Here is a 23,633-nt window from a genome sequence, read left to right as displayed (position 1 = left end):
CACAAAAATAAAGCAGTGTGTGTGTGTATTTATATTGTATTTGCAAAAGTAATTTAATCACTGACAATAAATATATGACTGAAAGGGAAACCCTTCCCATGAATGTTCCCATGGGGATTCCATCAACTATCTCAGTGGTGAGCTGATGTGGACTACCAAAACACCTCCAAACTGACAACTTCAATGATTGCTTTATATTGTGCTAGAGGGAGTGGGTGGTGTAGAAAGGTTTCTTTAAGATAAAGATAACAGCCACGTGTCATAAAAGCTTTTGAAGCCAATTGAAAAATGTGACTGGCAACAACAAAGAAGTGTGAGGGAATGTTTGTATTTAACGTCATATTGTGTCTTGTTTTATGTCATAGGAGAACATCCTGGTCTCTTGCTGACGCAACAGAGGCCTATTCTCCTAGGTGAATTCAAACAGAGTATGCATAGGACTAAGCAGAAAGCCCTGGCAGGCCAGCACACCAGGCAATAAATCAGACAGCATGGACTTAAGCCTTCTCATTATCTATTAAATTAAATCATTATCTTCACCCTAAGCCTTTAAAGTTGAACGTTTTCCTCTTCTTTGAGGAAAGCAGGGCCCATTAATTGAAAGTAACAACAGGGGTTGGTTAATGACTTGTAAATGGTAACCAGATGACTGTTTTTAAGATGCAATGTAAAGCCATTATATTGTACCCCTGTTCAATGTCCAGGTCAATGGAGTTGTCTCTGATCACACACAATCAAAGATCAGGCTACAACATCAATATGTAAAAGCACTGATCATGTATTCTCAACAGGACAGAACACACACCAAAGCAGTAAGAAACGTAAGGTCTTCATGGTGAGAGTTCTTCACAGGTCCAAAAAGTTGGACCCATTCCGAAATGGACCTGTGGCTTTCCCGCCCGGACCTAATATGCATAAATTATTATTTTTTAAACGGAGACCTGTTCCAAATGGACAAGGACAGCCAGACCCGTTTATGAAAATAACTGAAAAAACAGACCTCTGCCCATTCGCATCCGAGAGACCCATTCAGATCCGAAGGTAGAGAGAGAAAAAAACCTCAGATCTGGCGCAGCCAGCACCATCAATAAAAAAGGGATATTGGCCAAATGACCCGCATTTATGTGTCCCTAAAAACAGCCTATTACAAATTATTATATAATATATTTATATATATACAGTGGGGAAAAAAAGTATTTAGTCAGCCACCAATTGTGCAAGTTCTCCCACTTAAAAAGATGAGAGAGGCCTGTAATTTTCATCATAGGTACACGTCAACTATGACAGACAAATTGAGAAAGAAAAATCCAGAAAATCACATTGTAGGATTTTTAATGAATTTATTTGCAAATTATGGTGGAAAATAAGTATTTGGTCACCTACAAACAAGCAAGATTTCTGGCTCTCACAGACCTGTAACTTCTTCTTTAAGAGGCTCCTCTGTCCTCCACTCGTTACCTGTATTAATTGCACCTGTTTGAACTTGTTATCAGTATAAAAGACACCTGTCCACATCCTCAAACAGTCACACTCCAAACTCCACTATGGCCAAGACCAAAGAGCTGTCAAAGGACACCAGAAACAAAATTGTAGACCTGCACCAGGCTGGGAAGACTGAATCTGCAATAGGTAAGCAGCTTGGTTTGAAGAAATCAACTGTGGGAGCAATTATTAGGAAATGGAAGACATACAAGACCACTGATAATCTCCCTCGATCTGGGGCTCCACGCAAGATCTCACCCCGTGGGGTCAAAATGATCACATGAACGGTGAGCAAAAATCCCAGAACCACACGGGGGGACCTAGTGAATGACCTGCAGAGAGCTGGGACCAAAGTAACAAAGCCTACCATCAGTAACACACTACGCCGCCAGGGACTCAAATCCTGCAGTGCCAGACGTGTCCCCCTGCTTAAGCCAGTACATGTCCAGGCCCGTCTGAAGTTTGCTAGAGTGCATTTGGATGATCCAGAAGAGGATTGGGAGAATGTCATATGGTCAGATGAAACCAAAATAGAACTTTTTGGTCAAAACTCAACTCGTCGTGTTTGGAGGACAAAGAATGCTGAGTTGCATCCAAAGAACACCATACCTACTGTGAAGCATGGGGGTGGAAACATCATGCTTTGGGGCTGTTTTTCTACAAAGGGACCAGCACGACTGATCCGTGTAAAGGAAAGAATGAATGGGGCCATGTATCGTGAGATTTTGAGTGAAAACCTCCTTCCATCAGCAAGGGCATTGAAGATGAAACTTGGCTGGGTCTTTCAGCATGACAATGATCCCAAACACACCGCCCGGGCAACGAAGAGTGGCTTCGTAAGAAGCATTTCAAGGTCCTGGAGTGGCCTAGCCAGTCTCCAGATCTCAACCCCATAGAAAATCTTTGGAGGGAGTTGAAAGTCCGTGTTGCCCAGCGCCAGCCCCAAAACATCACTGCTCTAGAGGAGATCTGCATGGAGGAATGGGCCAAAATACCAGCAACAGTGTGTGAAAACCTTGTGAAGACTTACAGAAAACGTTTGACCTGTGTCATTGCCAACAAAGGGTATATAACAAAGTATTGAGAAACTTTTCTTATTGACCAAATACTTATTTTCCACCATAATTTGCAAATAAATTCATTAAAAATCCTACAATGTGATTTTCTGGAATTTTTTTTCTCATTTTGTCTGTCATAGTTGACGTGTACCTATAATGAAAATTACAGGCCTCTCTCATCTTTTTAAGTGGGAGAACTTGCACAATTGGTGGCTGACTAAATAATTTTTTCCCCCACTGTATATATATATATATATATATATATATATATATATATTCCTTGTTTCAATGTGTAGCATATGCAAAACTTTATAGCTTATTTTATTGATTTTTATTTTCCTAAAACAATAATTGTCCACCTCACGGTTCAGCTGTAAGAGATTTGAGCACTAAATGCATCAGGGCATTGCATGCATAGGCCTACATATAGGCTTAGGCGTCCACTGTATGATATTACAAATAATTAATTTTAAAAGGTATGTTGCCCAAAGTGCTGGCTTTCAGTTTGCAGAATAGGCTATGGTAAGACCGGGAATTAATGGAAATTTGGGTGAGGGAGTCCCTAATGTATTTTTGTCTTTACTACACTTGGCTTCTCCCCCATATCTCTTGGTGTGGACCACATAACTGTTTCTCCATCACAAACAGTGAGTCGCAGAGCAGAGTGCTCCAGGCAGTGGCTGGGCGGCAGGCCAAGACGAGGGTGGACCGCTGGCTCCAGATTAACACCAGACATCCAATAGGGACCACCACTTGGAGAGATGTGGTAGGGGGAGAGGTGATTACTGGAAAGCATGGGTTGTGCCTGTGGCAATGAGACTGGTGGCTTTGAATGAAGCCATGGTGGCTGAGGAAAAGAATGGGGGGAATATCAGCCTATTTGTTTTTCATGAACTAAGCTATTGATATTCACCTGCTATATTAACAAGTAGTAATCGTGGGGGAATCTCACAGGGCAGTATATCGGTGAGACAGGTTAAATGAAATCCCAGCGTTGCAGCCCATGAGTTATCCAGCCAGTTCAGAGATTGTGTTACAAAGGAGCTGATGCCATCTACTGGTAATCATTAGTGTCTCTGCTGAAGAACTGACAATCACTTCACAGAGTGAAATGGTTGCAGGTTTCTATTGCTATCTATCAGTAGCTGATCTTGCCCTGGGTAACGTTCATGAAATTTACAAATAGTTCAATTTCTAAATCACCGCCGGGTTCTTTAACCTCTGCAGTGCTGACCATCTTTCCACTGTTTATGGATGGTTGATGGAACCAGATTTTGTTGATTGTTAGATTAATGTTTTATTCAGATATTTACAACAAAGTCCACAGAAGACATAAAAATGGACAGCCATGTATATGGATTATTTTCTTTTTTTTATTAGGGGGGGGGGGGGGGGAACCTAAACAGGGTTAGTCAAGTCATTACATACTTCACTGGTAAACATGTAACATGTCATATTAATATTCTACTGCAGTGTTTTACTAACAGTGTTTTAACTCCAAAAGGGTCATCTTGACAGGAGGAATGCGGACGCACATAAACCACACTTCATCCAGGGTGAACAATAATCACCACAAAGTTCTTGGAGACATGACAATGAGAATCATTACATCTTATCGGTACAGAAATCTGCAGACAATGAAAAGCTAGTGATACTTCTGGAGAATGAGATTCACAACCAAACAGAATGATCAAACCACTACACATTGTGGCTGTTACAGTTTTTGTCAAACAGTGAGAGTTACTATTTGAACACCATCATGTATCAGAATTTTTTTACAGTTGGACCATACATACAAAGTAAAAATACACAGTTCCCTTACAAGACAAAGGATGAGGCAAAACAACATCAACATGGCACAATAACTTCATCACAGAAACCAAAAAAACCAACAAAATGTTAGTGCAAGGGAGGAAAACTTCTAAACCAAATACTATATTATCAAACACAACAGGATGCTTTTCTTTTTGGAAATTGTGAAGATTCTCAGATTCAGTCACAGACATTAAAGGGACCTCGTTTCAGATCATGAAAGTCAGGAGAGGAAAAAGGGTAGACCAGCTACAACACCTTGACCAAGTAGCACATTAGGGAGTAGTGACGACATGGTACCTCTCAGAAGCCTGAGGGAGTGAGGATGTTCATGTCTCGAGGTTTGAGTTTGTGCGGCCGGGCTGACCGTCTACTGCCCTCCATGGTGGGGATCTCCATCTTGGGTGGGGCCTGTTTGTCGACAGCAGGGTCATCAGCCAGCCGAGTGGCCTGGGCCTTCATCACCTCCATTGGGGTGGGCTTCTGGGCCCCGCGGTACGACTGGAGAGCAAAACCCCCTGGAGAGAAAACACGGGACTTAGGTCACCTCAAAATTATTGACACCCTTGATAAAGATAAGCGAAAGACTTAATAAAATAAATAATAAATACTGAGCTGCTGTATGCTCAGAAAAATTGGGAAATTATATTATTTTATTCTAATACAATTGCTAAGAGAAAGAGATTTTGTTTAAAAAGTAATACTTTAACAATAGGTCTCAAAATTATTGGCACCCCTAAAGAATCTTATCGATAAAATCAAACAAAATGAAATCTGCATTAACATTCAACTTTTTTTAATTCATCTCAGCGGAAATGTATTGTGACCTTCCATGGCTTCCTGTTTCACTGGGGTATGAAAATAAGGTAAAACATGTCAAATCTATCCATTACCATGGGGAAAGGCAAAGAACTCACAAACGAAAAGAGACAAATGGTTGTTGACCTTAATAAAAATCAGGCAACGGGCAAAAAAAAAAAGACATACAACTAAAATATACTTATCACTATTAGGGCAATAATTAGGAATTTTTAAATCACTGGAAAAATGGTAAACCTGCCTGGTAGAGTATGTCCCCACGCATACTGAGGAAGATGGTTCGGGAGGCAAAGAAAAGTCCAAGGGCCACAGTTGGAGAATTACAGAACTTGGTGGCATCTTGGGGTTAACAAGATTCCAAAACTACAATTAGACGCCACCCCCATGCCAATAGGTTCCTGGGGCACTTGCTAAGGTCAACGGCATCATGAACTCTATCAGTAACCAGGAAATTTTAGCTAAAAACCTGGTTGCCTCTACCAGGAGGCTGAAACTTGGCCGCAAGTGTATCTTCCAGCAAGACAATGATCCTAAGCACACATCCATATCCACATTGAAATGGTTAATTGACCACATTTTGCAATGGCCATCTCAGTCTACGGACTTAAACCCATTGAAAACCTGTGGTTTGAATTGAAGAGGGCAGTCCATAAGCACAGACGAAGGATATCAAGGATGTGAGCTCTAATCTCATAAAACATTTTAGAAAAAGGCTCAATGTCATTATCCTCGCAAGAAGATGGTGCTGGAGTATTGAAAACAGGGGTGCCCATAATTTTTAAACCTATCATTTGGAGAAAACTATTTAAACAAAATCTCTCTAAACAACTCTATTAGTACAAAATAATACAATTTTCCATGTTTTTGGAGCATACAATATACATCTACATTTTACATTTTAGTCATTTAGCAGACACTCTTATCCAGAGCGACTTACAGTTAGTGAGTGCATACATTTTCATACTGGCCCCCCGTGGGAAACGAACCCACAACCCTGGCGTTGCAAGCGCCATGCTCTACCAACTGAGCTACAGGGGACTACATATAGCTCAGTATTTGTATTATTTATTTTTGCTAATCTTGATCAAGTATTCAGGCCCCTTCTCTTTTTCCACATTTTGTTACATTACAGCCTTATTCTAAAATTGATTAAATAAATACATAAATCCTAAATCTACAGACAATACACCATAATGACAAAGCGAAAACAGATTTTTTGAAATTTTTGCAAATGTATTAAAAATAAAAAACTGGGGCGAAGGTACACCTTTCAACAGGACAACGACCCTAAGCACACAGCCAAGACAATGCAGGAGTGGGTTCGGAACAAGTCTCGGAATGTCCCAACCAGAGCCCGGACTTGAACCCGATCGACCATCTCTGGAGAGACCTGAAAATAGCTGTGCAGCGACGCACCCCATCTAACCTGACAGAGATTGAGAGGATCTGCAGAGAAGAATGGGAGAAACTCCCCAAATATAGTTGTGCCAAGCTTGTAGCGTCATACATAAGAAGACTCGAGGCTGTAATCACTGCCAAAGGTGCTTCAACAAAATACTGAGTAAAGGGTCTGAATACTTATGTAAATGTTATATTTCCATTTTGTATTTTAAATAAATTAGCAAACATTTCTAAAAACCTGTTTTTGCTTTGTCATTATGGGGTATTGTGTGTAGATTGATGAAGGGGGGAAAAACAATTTAATCCTTCTTAGAATAAGGCTGTAACGTAACAAAATGTGAAAAAAGTCAAGGGGTCTGAATACTTTCCGACTGCACTGTATATGATCAAAACTTAACGTTAACTCTATGAACACCTGATAAATTGATAATTTGTTAAAAGCACCAAGGCAACACAGATAAGGATATCTAGTACACAAAGAAAATAAAGAGTACTGATGTAGTACACGACCATGTAAAAACAATCGTATTCATGTGTAATTCACATCATAGAACATTGAGCCAACTTATAAACAGGATTACAGTTTAGCAGGGTTTCTAAAACTATTAGTCGGGATCCAAAGTGGGCGCTGGGCATGTGAGAGATGGATCACGAATTCTGAGAATGCATCTATAATCACACACTATTTATTCTTAATTTGGGTTGTTGGAGGACGATTTGGGTTACAGGAAGACGGTACATTTCTCATTTGGGTCTCGAGCTGAAAAAGTTGAAGAACCCCTGGTTTAGAGGAACACCATTACCAAACGAAAACATGTTAAATATCACCCTCCCCAAATCCCATTTACCTGTGTTTGCGTTGTCCATACCGGGGTCGGTAGTGGATTTCTGGACAACCGGACGTGGTCGAAACATACCCCAGCGTTCGACTGCTCCTCCCCCCTCACCAGCACCCATGTCCACACTGGTGTTAGAGCTGGTACTGAGGTCTGAGCTAGTGACAGACGCAGTCGAGCTCTGGCTGGTGAACCAGCCCCTGCCAGGAACAAAGAGAAATGCCAGACGGTCAACTACTTTACAGTGGCAGCTGAACAGGCATCATACTCATGCTCATATAGATAAGGTGGGCAAGGGCACATGTATTTGGTGTTCAGGGTCAAAGTACAGCATGTTTCCATAAACAGCTGGTAATGAGGACATGGTTGCACTTACCTGCGTTTCTGTTTGGGTGAGCTCTGAGGAGTGCTATTTGGGGTGGACTGAGCAGATGATGTTTGCTTGTCCTCATGTCCTCCCTTATGTCCTGCTCCCATGTCCATACTTTGAATATTCATTTTCTACAGGCAATACAACAAAGGGAAAAAAAAATATATAGTATGATTAATATTATTAACAGTTAAATCTCAAGAATCACTCCTCTTTGACATACTGTAGACCGCTATTGAGATTTTGAGCATTCATTGATTACACTGTTGATGCTTTATCAAACCAATCATGAAGAATAATAACATTAATAAAATATTATTCATATTTTTCTGTTAATGATTATCAGACTCCAGATAATAAAGTAGGGCCACAGTAAGTGATAAAGTAAAGACTCACATGGAATGACTCAGGCATGCGGTGGTGGTGGCGGGTCTCCTCAGCAGTGAGGCCCTTATGGGGCGTGTAACCAGTGTCTCTCAGCCCAGCCTGCTGCTCAAACCTGTGCATGCTGTCCTGGGTTTGCTCTGGAAAAACACAGAGGACATAATTTGTATTAATAACCCCCTAGAGTTGATGTCTGCGCCCCCGCGGAAATGTAATTAGCATAATAATAAAAGTCCCCATCAAAACTGTCTGTTTAAGCTAAAGATATCGTTTTTTTGCATGGGCTGCGTCTCAAGCCACTGCATCCACCAATGGCGGCCTTCCGCATCTGCGGTGGAAGGTGGCCGAGCTACAGCAGTGTTTGTCAGACCATGAGACATCCGGAAAATTGATCTTCTCACAAAAACGTCATTTTGTTATGTTACAGCCTTATTCTAAAATTGATTAAATTGTTTTTTTCCCTCATCAATCTACACACAATACCCCATAATAACAAAGCAAAAACAGGTTTCTAGAGATTTTTGCTAATTTATGAAATATAAAAACCCGAAATATCACATTTACATTAATTTTTTGGTACCCTTCCCCAGATCTGAGCCTTGACACAATCCAGTATCGGAGCTCTACGGACAATTCCTTTGACCTCATGGATAGGTTTTTGCTCTGACATGCACTGTCAACTGTGGGACCTTATCTAGACAGGTGCGTGCCTTTCCAAATGATGTCCAATCAATTGAATTTACCATAGGTGGACTCCAATGAAGTTGTAGAAACATCTCAAGGATGATCAATGGAAGCAGGATGCACCTGAGCTCAATTTCAAGTCTCATAGCAAAGGGTCTGAATACTTAAATAAATAAGGTATTTCTGTTTTTTTATTTGTAAAGTGAAGAGTCTTACTGGTCATCAGAGAGTTCATAATGATGGAGGAGGCTTTGGCCTTCACCGCTACTGGCATATGAGGCATGCGGCCAGCGTCAAACGTGGCAGCACGGGTCAGGGCATTTCCAGATTCATCCTCCTTTAAAACAAGAGATAAAAAAAACAACCATGGATCACACAGGCAGTTGAGGAACATTTGTATGAATAGGAACACCTGGGGTCATATCCATAAAGTGTGTTAGAGTATGAGGACTGATCTAGGATCAGTTTAGCCTTTTAGATCATTATGAATAAGATTACACGGACAAGGGGGACCTGATTCTAGATCAACACTCCTACTCTGAGACGCTTTATGAATACGGACGAACGTGGATTACTATCTTAACTATGTGAGGCTATAGATCAGTGTGTGATATCTACCTCAGCCAGATGATTGAACCTCCTGTCTGGGACCACGGGCCTCCTCCCCCACAGGTTGTTGATGTTGATGTCAGAGGGAGGGGGCGACATGGGCGCCTCCATGTTGTCATCATAGCTCATGGCACGGCGGGTCATGCCAATGGGCAGGGACATGCCTCCCAGGAGCCCCTCTGTGGTCCCAGACTCCAGGGCTGAGGGGGGAATGTTCAAGCATTAAAACACTGTCTAAAATCACTCAAAATGTGCTCAAAATACATAAAATGATGATCGGTTCATCTTGCCACGCTATAGGTGTTGGAAGCATACAGTATCTCACAAAAGTGAGTACACACCTCACATTTTTGTAGATATTTGAGTATATATTTTCATGTGACAACACAGAAGAAATGACACTTTGCTACAATGTAAAGTAGTGAGTGTACAGCTCCAGCGTGTGGTCCTCTGTAGCTCAGCTGGTAGAGCACGGCGCTTGTAACGCCAAGGTAGTGGGTTCGATCCCCGGGACCACCCATATACAAAAATGTATGCACGCATGACTGTAAGTCGCTTTGGATAAAAGCGTCTGCTAAATGGCATATTATTATTATTATTATTTGTATAACAGTGTAAATGTGCTGTCCCCTCAAAATAACTCAACATACAGCCATTAATATCTAAACCGCTGGCAACAAAAGTGAGTACACCCCTAAGTGAAAATGTCCAAATTGGGCCCAATTAGCCATTTTCCCTGCCCGGTGTCATGTGACTCGTTAGTGTTACAAGGTCTCAGGTGTGAATGGGGAGCAGGTGTGTTACATTTGGTGTCATCGCTCTCACACTCCCTCATACTGGTCACTGGAAGTTCAACACGGCACCTCATGGCAAAGAACACTCTGAGGATCTGAAAAAAATAATTGTTGCTCTACATAAAGATGGCCTGGGCTATAAGAAGATTGCCAAGACCCTGAAACTGAGCTGCAGCACGGTGGCCAAGACCAAACAGCGGTTTAACAGGACAGGTTCCACTCAGAACAGGCCTCGCCATGGTCGACCAAAGAAGTTGAGTCCACGTGCTCAGCGTCATATCCAGAGGTTGTCTTTGGGAAATAGACGTATGAGTGCTGCCAGCATTGCTGCAGAGGTTGAAGGGGTGGGGGGTCAGTGCTCAGACCATATGCCGCACACTGCATCAAATTGGTCTGCATGGCTGTCGTCCCAGAAGGAAGCCTCTTCTAAAGATAATGCACAAGAAAGCCCGCAAACAGTTTGCTGAAGACAAGCAGACTAAGGACATGGATTACTGGAACCAAGATAAACTTATTTGGTTCAGATGATGTCAAGTGTGTGTGGTGGCAAGCAGGTGAGGAGTACAAAGACAAGTGTGTCTTGCCTACAGTCAAGCATGGTGGTGGGAGTGTCATGGTCTGTGGCTGCATGAGTGCTGCCGGCACTGGGGAGCTACAGTTCATTGAGGGAACCATGAATGCCAACATGTACTGTGACATACTGAAGCAGAGCATGATCCCCTCCCTTCGGAGACTGGGCCGCAGGGCAGTATTCCAACATGATAACGACCCCAAACACACCTCCAAGACGACCACTGCCTTGCTAAAGAAGCTGAGGGTAAAGGTGATGGACTGGCCAAGCATGTCTCCAGACCTAAACCCTATTGAGCATCTGTGGGGCATCCTCAAACGGAAGGTGGAGGAGTGCAAGGTCTCTAACATCCACCAGCTCTGTGATGTCGTCATGGAGGAGTGGAAGAGACTCCAGTGGCAACCTGTGAAGCTCTGGTGAACTCCATGCCCAAGAGGGTTAAGGCAGTGCTGGAAAATGATGGTGGCCACACAAAATATTGACGCTTTGGGCCCAATTTGGACATTTTCACATAGGGGTGTACTCACTTTTGTTGCCAGCGGTTTAGACATTAATGGCTGTGTGTTGTGTTATTTTGAGGGGACAGCAAATGTACACTGTTATACAAGCTGTACACTCACTACTTTACATTGTAGCAAAGTGTAATTTCTTCAGTGTTGTCACATGAAAATATATACTCAAATATTTACAAAAATGTGAGGGGTGTACTCACTTTTGTGAGATACTGTATGTTTCCATACATCACCATTTTAAACAAGTACACAACACTGTAATGCCCACTCTTACTGCCCCCCTTCCTTACCTGGTATATCTCCTGACCTGGACATTGTTGCAGAAGGATGTCTCTGTTATGGCTGACAATGGGGTATTGTTCAGACTGGACCTTTAAGGGATAAAGAGACTATCCTGAATACCGGTATCTAATTTCACTCTAATTTCAACAACCTATTTTATGATCATTTTAGGCTATTCGTAATGAAATGTACAGTGTACATGCTCATTTCAGAGAAAGATTCTCATTATCAAAATGATGTACGTAATATGAACATGCACTACTTAGAAGTGAGTGATTCTGATAACCATGGGGAAAAGGACGAAACGTCTAGTTGCATGCTTGAGTAAGTTGCCAAAGACTGTAAGCAACCGTAGTGAAAACAAGGGTAACAGCTTGTTTATTGACAACATTGCGCTGCTCAGGTGAGTCAATGTTTCACTGCTTGGCAGCTGATATGGTGTTGTGTTCTGTTCTTGTGTTCTATTCTCTTGGGTGCTATTTGAGAAAGCCATCTGTAATCATCTGTGCCAGGGAGGCCAAAGTCTTTACTGCTAAATACAACCTGAAATGTAGGGTAGGTTAGATGATAGAGGCAGAGGCTTGCCCATGCTTACCGTGTGTGTAGTGCTGAATAGAGGTAATGACCGCTACAATAGGCTAGGTGTATTATCTGCTTCACTCTCAGATAGTAAGGCCTGCTGACAAAGCATTGTGGGAGATGCAAAGGAGCACAGGCCTGTGAAGCTGAAAAGGAACCAAAATACAGCAATCAGCAGAGGACATGACAGACAGGCGGGTCTTTGGATGAGGCACTCTCTGGCCATGTTCAGAACAACAAAAACTCTAGAGCAGATAATAGCTGACACTCCCCATGATCATCATCAGAAGGCATACAGCACAGAATGAAAAAAAAAACATGAAAAAAAAAAATGTATGCACTCACTAACTGTAAATCGCTCTGGATAAGAGCGTCTGCTAAATGACTAAAATGTCAATGTATACCGCAAACGGTGTGTGGGAACTTGTACTTAATACAGTGGCTACCTATATAAACACTAATGTCCCTGCATATGGCACACGTTCATTGGGATCATCTGTAATCATTTCTAATTCTCAATGCAAGTTAACAACGACTGTAATCGATTTATGTAAATAAGATGTAACAAATGAAATGCAATACATGTGAGTGTTGCTGTCTCCCTGCCTGGGATTATCTTCCTCTGTGCGCAATCCGTTATGCAATGTAATGGCTGTGAATGTTGCGCTGGTTCAGCCGGTGTAGACCGGTGATGATGGACACAGCGAGTAAAATAGAATAGCGCGCGGCTGTTCTCTATGAGCAACATCACCAAAAGCAGTTTTGTTGGACAAATGAATTATAATGCCTGTCATACTATTTCAACTGTATATGAAGCATATAGGCAGCCATATCAAGCTATAGCGAGCGATTATTGTGCTGTAACGACAACAATGGTCATTGAATGAAAAACAAGATCTAACATGTAACATTTCGTTTCAACTTACCAGATAAAAAGCCCCCACGTCGCTTACAACAGACACGTTGACGATGAAGACAGTCGTAACCTTACAATGTCAACGGGAAAGGTTTCTGAACAACTGAGAAACATCTCGGCCATGATAATATCCAGTTCCAAATGTGATGAGGAAAGTCCGAGCATTGTGAACCTCGGTCACGTGATCGAACTGCAAATAAAAGTCCCCCTGAATTGTTTTGTTGTTGACTGTTATTGGACGTTTTTCTGATAAAAAAAAATATATATATAAATAGTTTAAAGTTGCTTAAACATACATTTATTGAAAATGCAAACAATATTATTTAAATAATTTAACAAAGATCGATTTACTGTATATATTTTAACTATAAATGATGATGTTTTCATTATAGTCCCCTGTAAACAACAACAACAACAACAACAATAACAACACAATACCTGTTGCTGGAAGTATGAATGCTTTTTAACTACTGTCAATTAGCAGAACATGATAAAAAAAAATGTTTTGAAGATAACATTTTCATATTGATTGGCCCAATCCACGGCTACCTGTTAGGGAAGAAGAATGCTTGGCTGTTGAGGGGTCCGTGCTGATTGTATGGAGATTGTGACAGCCGATTAAATGGCGTCCCTTGACAAGGCAAGAACAAGATATATGTCAGGAGAAGTGCAGTATTATCATAAGGAGAGTTATACTTGGAATACGGAGGAGGAATGGAGGGGAAAAGAGAGGCAGAGGAGGTCTAGAAGAGAGAGGGAGGAAGAGGGTGAGCTTGAGTCAGTTAAAAATGGCGGAAATAGGGAGATGGTTTGTTAAAGAAGAATGGTAGAAAGTGTAAGCAGAGTGAGTTGAAGACAGGAGGAGAAATGGAAGTGAATGAGGGTGAAGTATCGGAGGTGGTAGGTGTGGTGAAGTTCGCGGAGCCCAAGGCTTGCACCGAGAGGCAGGATAAAATGAGTCTGTGACAGTAGGAGTGAAGTTTTTGGAAAAAGTGGACCCTTGCCTTTTGGCTGATCCATTTGTGGTTTCAGGGTGGGTGAAAGCAGAGTTGGGTGTTCTGTGGAATCGGTGAGGGTAACCAGAAGTGGTCTTGTGATAATTGTTTGTGTTTCTGCTGGTCAGAGGGAGCAGGTGCTCCGCGTCAAACGACTGGGGAAAAGAGATGTGAATTGTGAAAAGTGCACCATTGAAAGGAGTGATTACAGGGGTAGCGGTAAATGTGAAAGCTGACCAACTGAAGTCGTTTGGTGCAACGGGAGTGGAGAAACAGAAGAGTCATTGTCTGTTCTTTTGAGTTTTGATGTTGAGTCTTTGCCCGACAAAGTGACGTTAGGCTATCAAATCAAATCAAATTGTATTGGTCTCATACACGTGTTTTGCAGATGTTATTGCGGGTGTAGTGAAATGCTTGTGCTTCTAGCTCCTACAGTGCAGTAATATCTAACAATTTCACAACATATACCCAATACATGATGAGTAATGCAAGATATGTAAACATTATTAAAGTGGCTAGTGTTCCATTTCTTAAAGTGGCCAGTGATTTCTAGTCTATGTCTATAGGCAGCAGCCTCTAATGTGCTAGTAATGGCTATTTAACAGTCTGATGGCCTTGAGATAAAAGCTGTTTTTCAGTCTCTCGGTCCCAGCTTTGATGCACCTGTACTGACCTCGCCTTCTGGATGATAGCGGGGTGAACAGGCAGTGGCTCGGGTGGTTGATGTCCTTGATGATCTTTGTGGTCTTCCTGTGACATCGGGTGCTGTATGTGTCCTGTACGAGCTTTTGTGCCGAATACATTGTTGTTACAGGTGTCAAGCTTATGGGCATGTGGCAGCAGTGTGTAGGAGGGAGGTTCCTATGTGTGAGAAGTGTGCAGAAGGGCATGAGACAAAGGAATGTGTAGCATTGGGGAAAGTAGTAGTATGTCCCATGCGAGAGAGGCAGGTTGAGGTTTCCAGGGTTGGAGTAGTGCAGAAGTTGTCAAATGCTGAGGCAGTGAAGAAAGTAGAGGAAGATGGGTCAAGGGGGAGGGATCCTGAGAGGAGTGGTGTGAGTAGTAGATCTGTACCAGTACAGAGGGATAAACCAACAAGTGATATACAGTGAGCTCCATAATTCATTGGACAGTGACAGTTTTTTTGTTATTTTGGTTCTGTACTCTAGCACTTTGAGTTTGAAAGGATACAATGACAATGAGGGTGAAGTGCAGACTGTCAGCTTTAATTTGAGGGTATTTTCATATATATTGGATGAACTGTTTAGAAATGATAGCACCTTTTATACATGGTCCCCCCATTTTAAGGTACTACAAGTATTTGTTAAATTGGCTTCACAGATGTGTGTCGTTAGGCAGGTGTATTCATTTGTGTCGTTAGTGAATGCAGGAGAGCTGTTGATGAATAGCATTGATTCTAGACTTTGCTATTGCCTTTGGAGGTTGTTGTTGTGGTGTGACAACATGAGGAAGACAGCAGTGTCGATGCAAATGAAGCTGGCCGTCATAAGGCTCAGAAATGAAAATCAATCAATCAGGAACATTGCAAAAACCCTGGCCATGCCCAAGTCAACAGTTTGGTTCATCATTAACAAGAAAAAAACAACCGGTGAACTCAATTATGTCAAAAGACCCGGTAGACCGAGGAAGACCACTGTGGTGGATGACCGGAGAATACTCTCTATGGTGAAGAAAACCCCCCTGACAACAGCCCAACAGATCAAAAACACTCTCCTGGATGCAGGTGTAGATGTGTCAAAGTCTACCATACGTAGAAGACTACACCAGCAGGACTACAGAGGGTACACTACAAGATGCAAACCACTGATAAGCCTGAAGAACAGAAAGGCGAGATTACAGTTTGCTAAAAAGCACCTAAAAGAGCCCCAAGAGTTCTGGAAAAAAGTATTGTGGACAGATGAGACAAAGATTAACATGTACCAGAGTGATGGAAAGAGGAAAGTGTGGAGAAAAAAAAGAAATGCCCATGATCCAAAGCATACCACCTCATCCGTGAAACATGGTGGAGGGGGTGTTATGGCTTGGGCCTGTATGGCTGCCAGTGGAACAGGCTCACTTGTCTTCATCGATGATGTGACTGCAGACAGAAGTAGAACAATGAATTCTGAAGTCTATAGAAATATTTTATCTGCTCAGATAAAACCAAATGCCTCCAAACTCATTGGACGGCACTTCATCATGCAACAAGACAATGACCCTAAACATACTGCTAGAGCAACAAAGGGGTTTTTGATGGCCAAAAAGTGGAAAATCCTTGACTGGCCGAGTCAATCACCGGATCTGAATCCAATTGAACATGCATTTTACATGCTGAAGAGGAGACTGAAGGCAATAAGTCCCCAAAATAAGCAGGAACTGAAGATGGCTGCAGTACAGGCCTGGCAGAGCATCACCAGGGAAGATACCCAGCGTCTGGTGATGTCAATGCATCGCAGACTTCAAGCAATCATTGCATGCAATGGATATGCGACCAAATATTAACAATGATTACTTTATTCTACATTATGTTAAACTGTCCAATGTTTTTTGATGCCCGAAAAAGGGGGGGACCATGTACAAAAGCTTCTATAATTTCTAAACGGTTCATCCGATATGTATGAATATACCCTCAAATTAAAGCTGACAGTCTGCACTTCACCCTCATTGTCATTGTATCCTTTCAAACTCAAAGTGCTAGAGTACAGAACCAAAATAACAAAAAAATTGTCACTGTCCAATGAATTATGGAGCTCACTGTATGTTTCAGTAAGATTGGATTTTTGGCATTTATAGCAATGGTTATCAACTGTACTGCAGGGATGGAACGTAAGTCGCAGAAAATGGAGGTTGTGGTGGCAGCTGCAGAGAGGTATTTGGGTGTGCGAGACTTGACATCAGAAGAGTTACAGGGAGTGTTAAGTGGCAGTGTCCCATCCTTTCAGGCTGTTGGCCTGAAGTAGGACTAAATAGATTTAAATAGTGGAGTATGGTATTTATTATTCTTTTTTCAAATGTTTTGTGAGTGTAATATTAGATGGTAGGGTATTAGTATTTTTATTAAATTTTTTTAACGTTATCTATTATTATTAAAACCATTTTTAAAGCAAAGTATAAGGGAGTTATACTCCAGTCTAGTAGGTGGCGGTAATGCAACATTTATTGGATGCCAACCACCATTAAACCTCATCGAAGAAGAAGAAGGGCTACCTGTTGACTGGGCGCACTGTCGCGACCATGCGTCTGCATCTGTTAAGACCCCGATGTACTCCGGTAAGGCGGATTGGGAAGCTTTTCATGCTCAGTTTGAACTGTTAGCTCATTTTGGGGGGTGGTCAAATGAAGATAGGGCACTGCAGTTGGCTTTGTGCCTCACGGATGATGCTCTGTCCTGTTTGATATTGATTAGCCCCGAGGACAGACGTGATTATGGGGCTTTAGTTGGAGCACTGAGGAGGTGCTTTGGACAGTGTGTACAGCCCGGTACAGCCCGGGCTGCTGCGCTCCGAACTGAGTAATAGATGCAGGCAGCCTGGAGAGCCACTACGGGTGCTAGCTAAAGACATTGAAAGCCTCTCTCGGCGGGCATATGCTCACATGCCCCCATCCGTGCAGAGCGAGCCAGCACGGGATCAGTTCATACAGGCGCTCTCTCCTAAGGAGCTGCGCATACAGACCCAGCTGGCTCATTCGGAGTCATTGCAGATAGCCTTGGAGATGGCTTTGGAGAGGGAGCACGTGTGGGCTGAGGCTTCAGCTGGGGCTTCGATGGGGGTGCAGGGAGACACACCCACTGTGCAGGCTGTGGGGCAGAGCAGCCCAGAGCCAGAAAAGCCTGGGCTGGCTGAAATGACTGAACTAATTTGTGCTGTGTCGCTACAGCTGGCACGCAACACATGCCTTGGTCCCATGGTCTGCTGGGGGTGTGGCCAGCCTGGCCATCTGCGCCGGGATTGCCCCATGTCCCTCAGAGCGCAGGGAAACGGCTCGGGGTCCGCATAGATGGGGCAGTGCGGACCCCTGGCTCTCTTTCCCAACCACCACCATCGCCAGGGGGAGCCCACTGGTACGGACGGGGGAGCAAGGTATCCCTGTGTTGGGGACTTTTGTCATGTCCCTGTCACTGTGGAGGCGGTGCCCTGCTCTGCCCTGGTGGACACTGGGTCCACGGTAACCCTGATGAGGCCGGATATTGTGCCAGGTTGGACTCAGTTTGAGCCCACAACTGTGCAGCTCCGAACAGTCACAGGTGAGCTGGCACCCATGAAAGGGAAGGGAATAATGACTCTGACAGTAGGGGGCGGGACTGTGCGTCATCCTGTGTGGGTGGCGGCTGTGCAGGACCCTTGTATCCTGGGGTTGGACTTTCTTAGGAGCACAGGCTGCCAGTTAGACCTAAATGGGGGCACACTGAGCTTCCAGGGAGGGCCGGCAGTCACCATGGCCCTCCCTAATATCACATTCACACAACCCAACGGCTGTGTGTTACATTCCCCCAGACTCATCTGGTGCAGCATGAGATCGACACAGGTGATGCTCGGCCCATCAAGATGCGTCCCCGCCGTATCCCGCTGGCACGCCAGGAGGCGGTAGACAAGGCTGTGTTGGCGATGCAGTGGGCAGACTTCATCGAGCCCTCAGACAGCCCCTGGGCGGCACCAGTCGTCATGGTTCCTAAGAAGAGAGGCAAGCTGAGGTTCTGTGCGGACTACAGGCGGCTGAATGAGGTAACCAGGAAGGACTCATACCCCATACCACGCATCGATGAGTCGCTGGACCTGGTTAGGGGGTCCTCCTGGTTCTCCTCACTAGACCTCCGTAGTGGCTACTGGCAGGTGCCCCTCTCCCCAAAGGCCAGAACCAAAACTGCGTTCTCCACTAACAGAGGACACTGGCAGTTCAAGGTCCTGTGCTTCGGCCTGTGCAATGCTCCAGCTACTTTTGAGCGTTTGATGGACAGGGTGCTGGATGGCATCCCCCGACAGGAGTGTCTGGTATACCTCGACGACATCCTGGCCCATGGAAGCTCCTTCCAGTCAGCCCTGGGGGGCGCTACGGCGTGTGCTGGAGAGGGTGGCTGCCACAGACCTGAAGCTCCACCCTGAGAAGTGCCACTTCATGAGAAGAGAGGTGTCCTTCTTGGGCCACCAAGTGGGGGAGGAGGGTATCAGCACCATTTAGGACAAAGTGGGGGCTGTCCGAGACCGGCCCACCCCCACCGACCAGCATCAGCTGAAGAGCTTCCTGGGCCTGGCCTTGTACTACAGGAGGTTTGTAAGGGGCTTCTCAAGCGTTGCTGCTCCCCTGAACCGCCTGCTGCCAAAGGACTTCACTTGGACAGTGGAGTGCGGGGAGGCCTTCAAGACCCTCAAACGTGCACTGATCGAGGCCCCCGTGCTCGCCCACCCCTGACCTCACCTTGCCCTTTATCCTGGACACAGACGCGAGCAATGTGGGCATGGGTGGGGTGCTGGCCCAGGTGGGGCCAGAGGAGGAGAGAGTGGTGGCGTACTTCAGCAAAACATTCAACAAACATGAGCGCCGCTACTGTGTCACCCAGTGGGAGCTCCTCGCTGTTGTGGCTTCCATCAAACACTTCAAGTATACCTGGGTGGCCTGCCCTTTACTGTAAGGACTGACCGCTCTGCTCTCCAGTGGCTCATGTCTTTCAAAGATCCAGAGGGGCAGGTTGCACGCTGGGTGGAGGAGCTTCAGCCGTACGACTTCACAGTGGTGCACAGGGCAGGGGCACGCCACTCCAACGCCGACGCCATGTCCCATTGGCCCTGTACTGCAGATGGGTGCCGCCACTGTGAGCGGAGAGAGGGCCGTGAGAGAGAGCTGTGTGCGGAGGAGGGGTTCTGTGCCACAGTGTATCGGGCTGTGAGCTGCAGACTGCAGACTGTCGACGTGGCTGAATGGGGGCAGTGCTACAGTGGGAAGAGGTGCAGCTGAGGCCACTGTGGGAAGAGGTGGCAGCGCTCTCACTCGCGACCAAAGGGTTGTGGTCAAAGTTTGAGAGACTGCGGCTGGCTGATGGCGTGCTACAGCGGGCATGGAAGGAGCCAGCTACGGGAGGTGGTGGTTCCAAAGCACTCATGGGGGGTGGGGACTGGACACTTTGGGGTCACAAAAACCCTCCACCGTCACAAAAACCCTCCGCCGCCTCCGTCAGGGATATTACTGGGGGCAGCACAAGAGGGATGTGGAGGACTTTTGCCGCCGCTGTGACAACTGCATAGCGAGAAAGGGCCCTCCAGGCCGTTCTCATGCTCAGCTCCAACAGTTCCCAATTGGGGCTCCCATGGAGAGGGTGGGAGTGGATGTAGTTGGGCCGTTCCCCACCACAGACAGTGGAAACCGCTGGGTGCTCACGGCCATGTACTATTTCACAAAATGGCCCGAGGCCTATGCTCTGCCTGACCAGGAGGTAGAGACCATCGTCGACACCCTGACAGCGGGGATGTTCAGCAGGTTTGAAGCTGCGACCAAGGCAGAAACTTTGAGTCCCAGGTGTTTGCCACCATGTGTGAGAGGCTGGGTATGCAGAAGACCCGCACTACTCCCCTCTATCCTAAGTGATTGCCTTGTGGAGCGCTTCAACAAAATTAAATTGTTGCCAGCAGTACAGTTAGTCACCAATGCTCTGGATAACATGAAAACAGCCTAAAACCAGATCTGCAAGGGCGAGTAAAATGGTCAGAGTGAGGTGTTCTCTCATTTGTGTCTGGAAGTAGCCAGTTAGCTCGGGTGCTTGACTGCCGTTGTGATGTCAGAACGCTCGGATCAACCCTACTCCTCGGCCAGAGCGTCCAGTGTTTTACGAACTGACAATCTGACAACGCTCTGAATTTACGAGCACACCTCATGAAGATTGAATTTACGAACAGACACACCTCATGAAGATTAGCGTCATTAAATCTATTGTTTTGTCTGTCTGTCTGTCTGTCTGTCTGTGGATTATGCTTTTTATGTCTCCTCTAGTAACTTATTTTATAGGGACAACTGGTCCCCTTCAGCTTCCGTGCTTATGCAAACTCTTTATAATTTCACCCACTCTTCACGTTGTAGGTCTGTTGTTTTAACAATGTAATATGTGTGGCCTGGCTGGCCACACATATTACTTTAACTACTTCAACTAGCCGGTGCCCCCGCACATTGACTCTGCACCGGTACCCCGCTGTATATAAAGCCTCCCTACTGTTATTTTATTTTACTTCTACTCTTTTTTTCTCAACACTTTTTTGTTGTTTTATTCTACTTTTTTATAAAAAATAAATGCACTGTTGGTTAAGGGCTGTAAGTAAGCATTTCACTGTACTGCACCTGTTGTATTCGGCGCATGTGGCCAATAAAATTTGATTTTATTGGCCACAAGCTCCGTGGCTTGATGACTCATTGCGAGCTCACAGAACAGAGCTTCGGGCAGCTGAGCAGAAATGGAAGAAAACTAGACTCCCTGCAGACCTGGCATCTTTTCACTCCCTCCTCTCTACATTTTCTTCATCTGTTTCTGCTGCTAAGGCCACTTTCTACCACTCTAAATTCCAAGCATCCGCCTCTAGCCCTAGGAAGCTCTTTGCCACATTCTCCTCCCTGCTGAATCCCCCCCCCCCTCCTCCCTCTCTGTGGATGACTTCGTCAACCATTTTGAAAAGAAGGTTGACGACATCCGATCCTCGTTTGTTAAGTCAAATGACACTGCTGGTCCTGCTCACACTGCCCTACCCTATGCTTTGACTTCTTTCTCCCCTCTCTCTCCAGATACAATCTTGCGACTTGTGACGGCAGGCCGCCCAACAACCTGCCCGCTTGACCCTATCCCCTCCTCTCTTCTCCAGACCATCTCCGGTGACCTTCTCCCTTACCTCACCTCGCTGATCAACTCATCATTGACCGCTGGCTATGTCCCTTCCGTCTTCAAGAGAGCGAGAGTTGCACCCCTTCTCAAAAAACCAACACTCGATCCCTCTGATGTCAACAACTACAGACCAGTATCCCTTCTTTCTTTTCTCTCCAAAACTATTGAGCGTGCCGTCTTTAGCCAACTCTCTTGCTATCTCTCTCAGAATGACCTTCTTGATCCAAACCAGTCAGGTTTCAAGACTGGTCATTCAACTGAGACTGCTCTTCTCTGTGTCACAGAGGCTCTCCGCACTGCTAAAGCTAACTCTCTCTCCTCTGCTCTTGTCCTTCTAGACCTGTCTGCTGCCTTTGATACTGTGAACCATCAGATCCTCCTCTCCACCCTCTCCGAGCTGGGCATCTCCGGCGCGGCTCACTCTTGGATTGCATCCTACCTGACCGGTTGCTCCTACCAAGTGGCGTGGCGAGAAGCTGTCTCCGCACCACGTGCTCTCACCACTGGTGTCCCCCAGGGCTCAGTTCTAGGCCCTCTCCTATTCTCGCTATACACCAAGTCACTTGGCTCTGTCATATCCTCACATGGCCTCTCCTATCATTGCTACGCTGACGACACACAACTAATCTTCTCCTTTCCCCCTTCTGATAACCAGGTGGCGAATCGCATCTCTGCATGTCTGGCAGACATATCAGTATGGATGACGGATCACCACCTCAAGCTGAACCTCGGCAAGACGGAGCTGCTCTTCCTCCCGGGGAAGGACTGCCCGTTCCATGATCTCGCCATCACGGTTGACAACTCTGTTGTGTCCTCCTCCTGCGAAGAGCCTTGGCGTGACCCTGGACAACACCCTGTCGTTCGCCGCTAACATCAAGGCGGTGACCCGATCCTGTAGGTTCATGCTCTACAACATTCGGAGAGTACGACCCTGCCTTACACAGGAAGCGGCACAGGTCCTAATCCAGGCACTTGTCATCTCCCGTCTGGATTACTGCAACTCGCTGTTGGCTGGGCTCCCTGCCTGTGCCATTAAAGCCCTACAACTCATCCAGAATGCCGCAGCCCTTCTGGTGTTCAACCTTCCCAAGTTCTCTCACGTCACCCCGCTCCTCCGCACACTCCACTGGCTTCCAGTTGAAGCTCGCATCTGCTACAAGACCATGGTGCTTGCCTATGGAGCTGTGAGGGGAACGGCACCTCCGTACCTTCAGGCTCTGATCAGTCCCTACACCCAAACGAGGGCACTGCGTTCATCCACCTCTGGCCTGCTGGCTCCCCTACCTCTGCGGAAGCATAGTTCCCGCTCAGCCCAGTCAAAACTGTTCGCTGCTCTGGCACCCCAATGGTGGAACAAGCTCCCTCACGACGCCAGGACAGCGGAGTCACTCACCACCTTCCGGAGACATTTGAAACCCCACCTCTTTAAGGAATACCTGGGATAGGATAAAGTAATCCTTCTACCCCCCCCTTTACTCCAACCCCCCCCCCCAAAAAAAATATAAAAAAAATATAAAAAAATAAAAACATTGTAAAGTGGTTATCACACTGGCTATAAGGTGTATATTTGTAAGTCGCTCTGGATAAGAGCGTCTACTAAATGACGTAAATGTAATGTAAAAATAATGTAATACGTGTTTATAACAGTCAATAATAGTGTAGTAACAGTAT

The 23,633-nt window shown here is 45.2% G+C and overlaps 1 protein-coding gene across 3 annotated transcripts; it reads right to left on the bottom strand.

Annotated features, from left to right (window-relative positions):
- Positions 1–3,923: 3,923 nt before the first annotated feature.
- Positions 3,924–13,282, bottom strand: LOC311143025 (putative monooxygenase p33MONOX). Of its 3 annotated transcripts, none has more exons than XM_084178822.1 (10): positions 13,120–13,277; positions 12,210–12,339; positions 11,623–11,703; positions 9,465–9,655; positions 9,063–9,183; positions 8,175–8,302; positions 7,785–7,909; positions 7,421–7,608; positions 5,413–5,510; positions 4,731–4,870 (listed from the first exon to the last, which is right to left on the bottom strand). In XM_084178822.1, exons 3-10 carry the CDS (start codon positions 11,645–11,647, stop codon positions 4,814–4,816), a joined length of 933 nt encoding a protein of 310 aa, XP_084034948.1. In that variant the 5' UTR covers positions 11,648–11,703; positions 12,210–12,339; positions 13,120–13,277; the 3' UTR covers positions 4,731–4,813. The 3 variants fall into 3 exon arrangements, with proteins under 3 accessions (XP_084034946.1, XP_084034948.1, XP_084034947.1); XM_084178821.1 differs by lacking the exon at positions 5,413–5,510 and adding an exon at positions 6,439–6,617 and having other exon boundaries at positions 4,788–4,870; positions 13,120–13,282; XM_084178820.1 differs by lacking the exon at positions 5,413–5,510 and having other exon boundaries at positions 3,924–4,870; positions 13,120–13,257.
- Between the last annotated feature and the right edge of the window lie 10,351 nt (positions 13,283–23,633).

This window comes from Coregonus lavaretus, assembly GCF_964263955.1.
Source record: "Coregonus lavaretus genome assembly, chromosome: 15".
NCBI classification, from domain to species: domain Eukaryota; kingdom Metazoa; phylum Chordata; class Actinopteri; order Salmoniformes; family Salmonidae; genus Coregonus; species Coregonus lavaretus.
The sequence above is the reverse complement of the archived record's forward strand: the minus strand, read 5'-3'. Positions and strand labels throughout refer to the sequence as shown.

Coding starts and splice junctions, on each gene's coding strand:
- LOC311143025 (XM_084178820.1), bottom strand. CDS start 11,647: ATGTCCAGGTCAGGAGATATACCAG. Junction 9,184..9,464: donor GGTTCAATCATCTGGCTGAG/GTAGATATCACA, acceptor CTTGTTTTAAAG/GAGGATGAATCTGGAAATGC. Junction 8,303..9,062: donor TATGAACTCTCTGATGACCA/GTAAGACTCTTC, acceptor GTGTTTTTCCAG/AGCAAACCCAGGACAGCATG.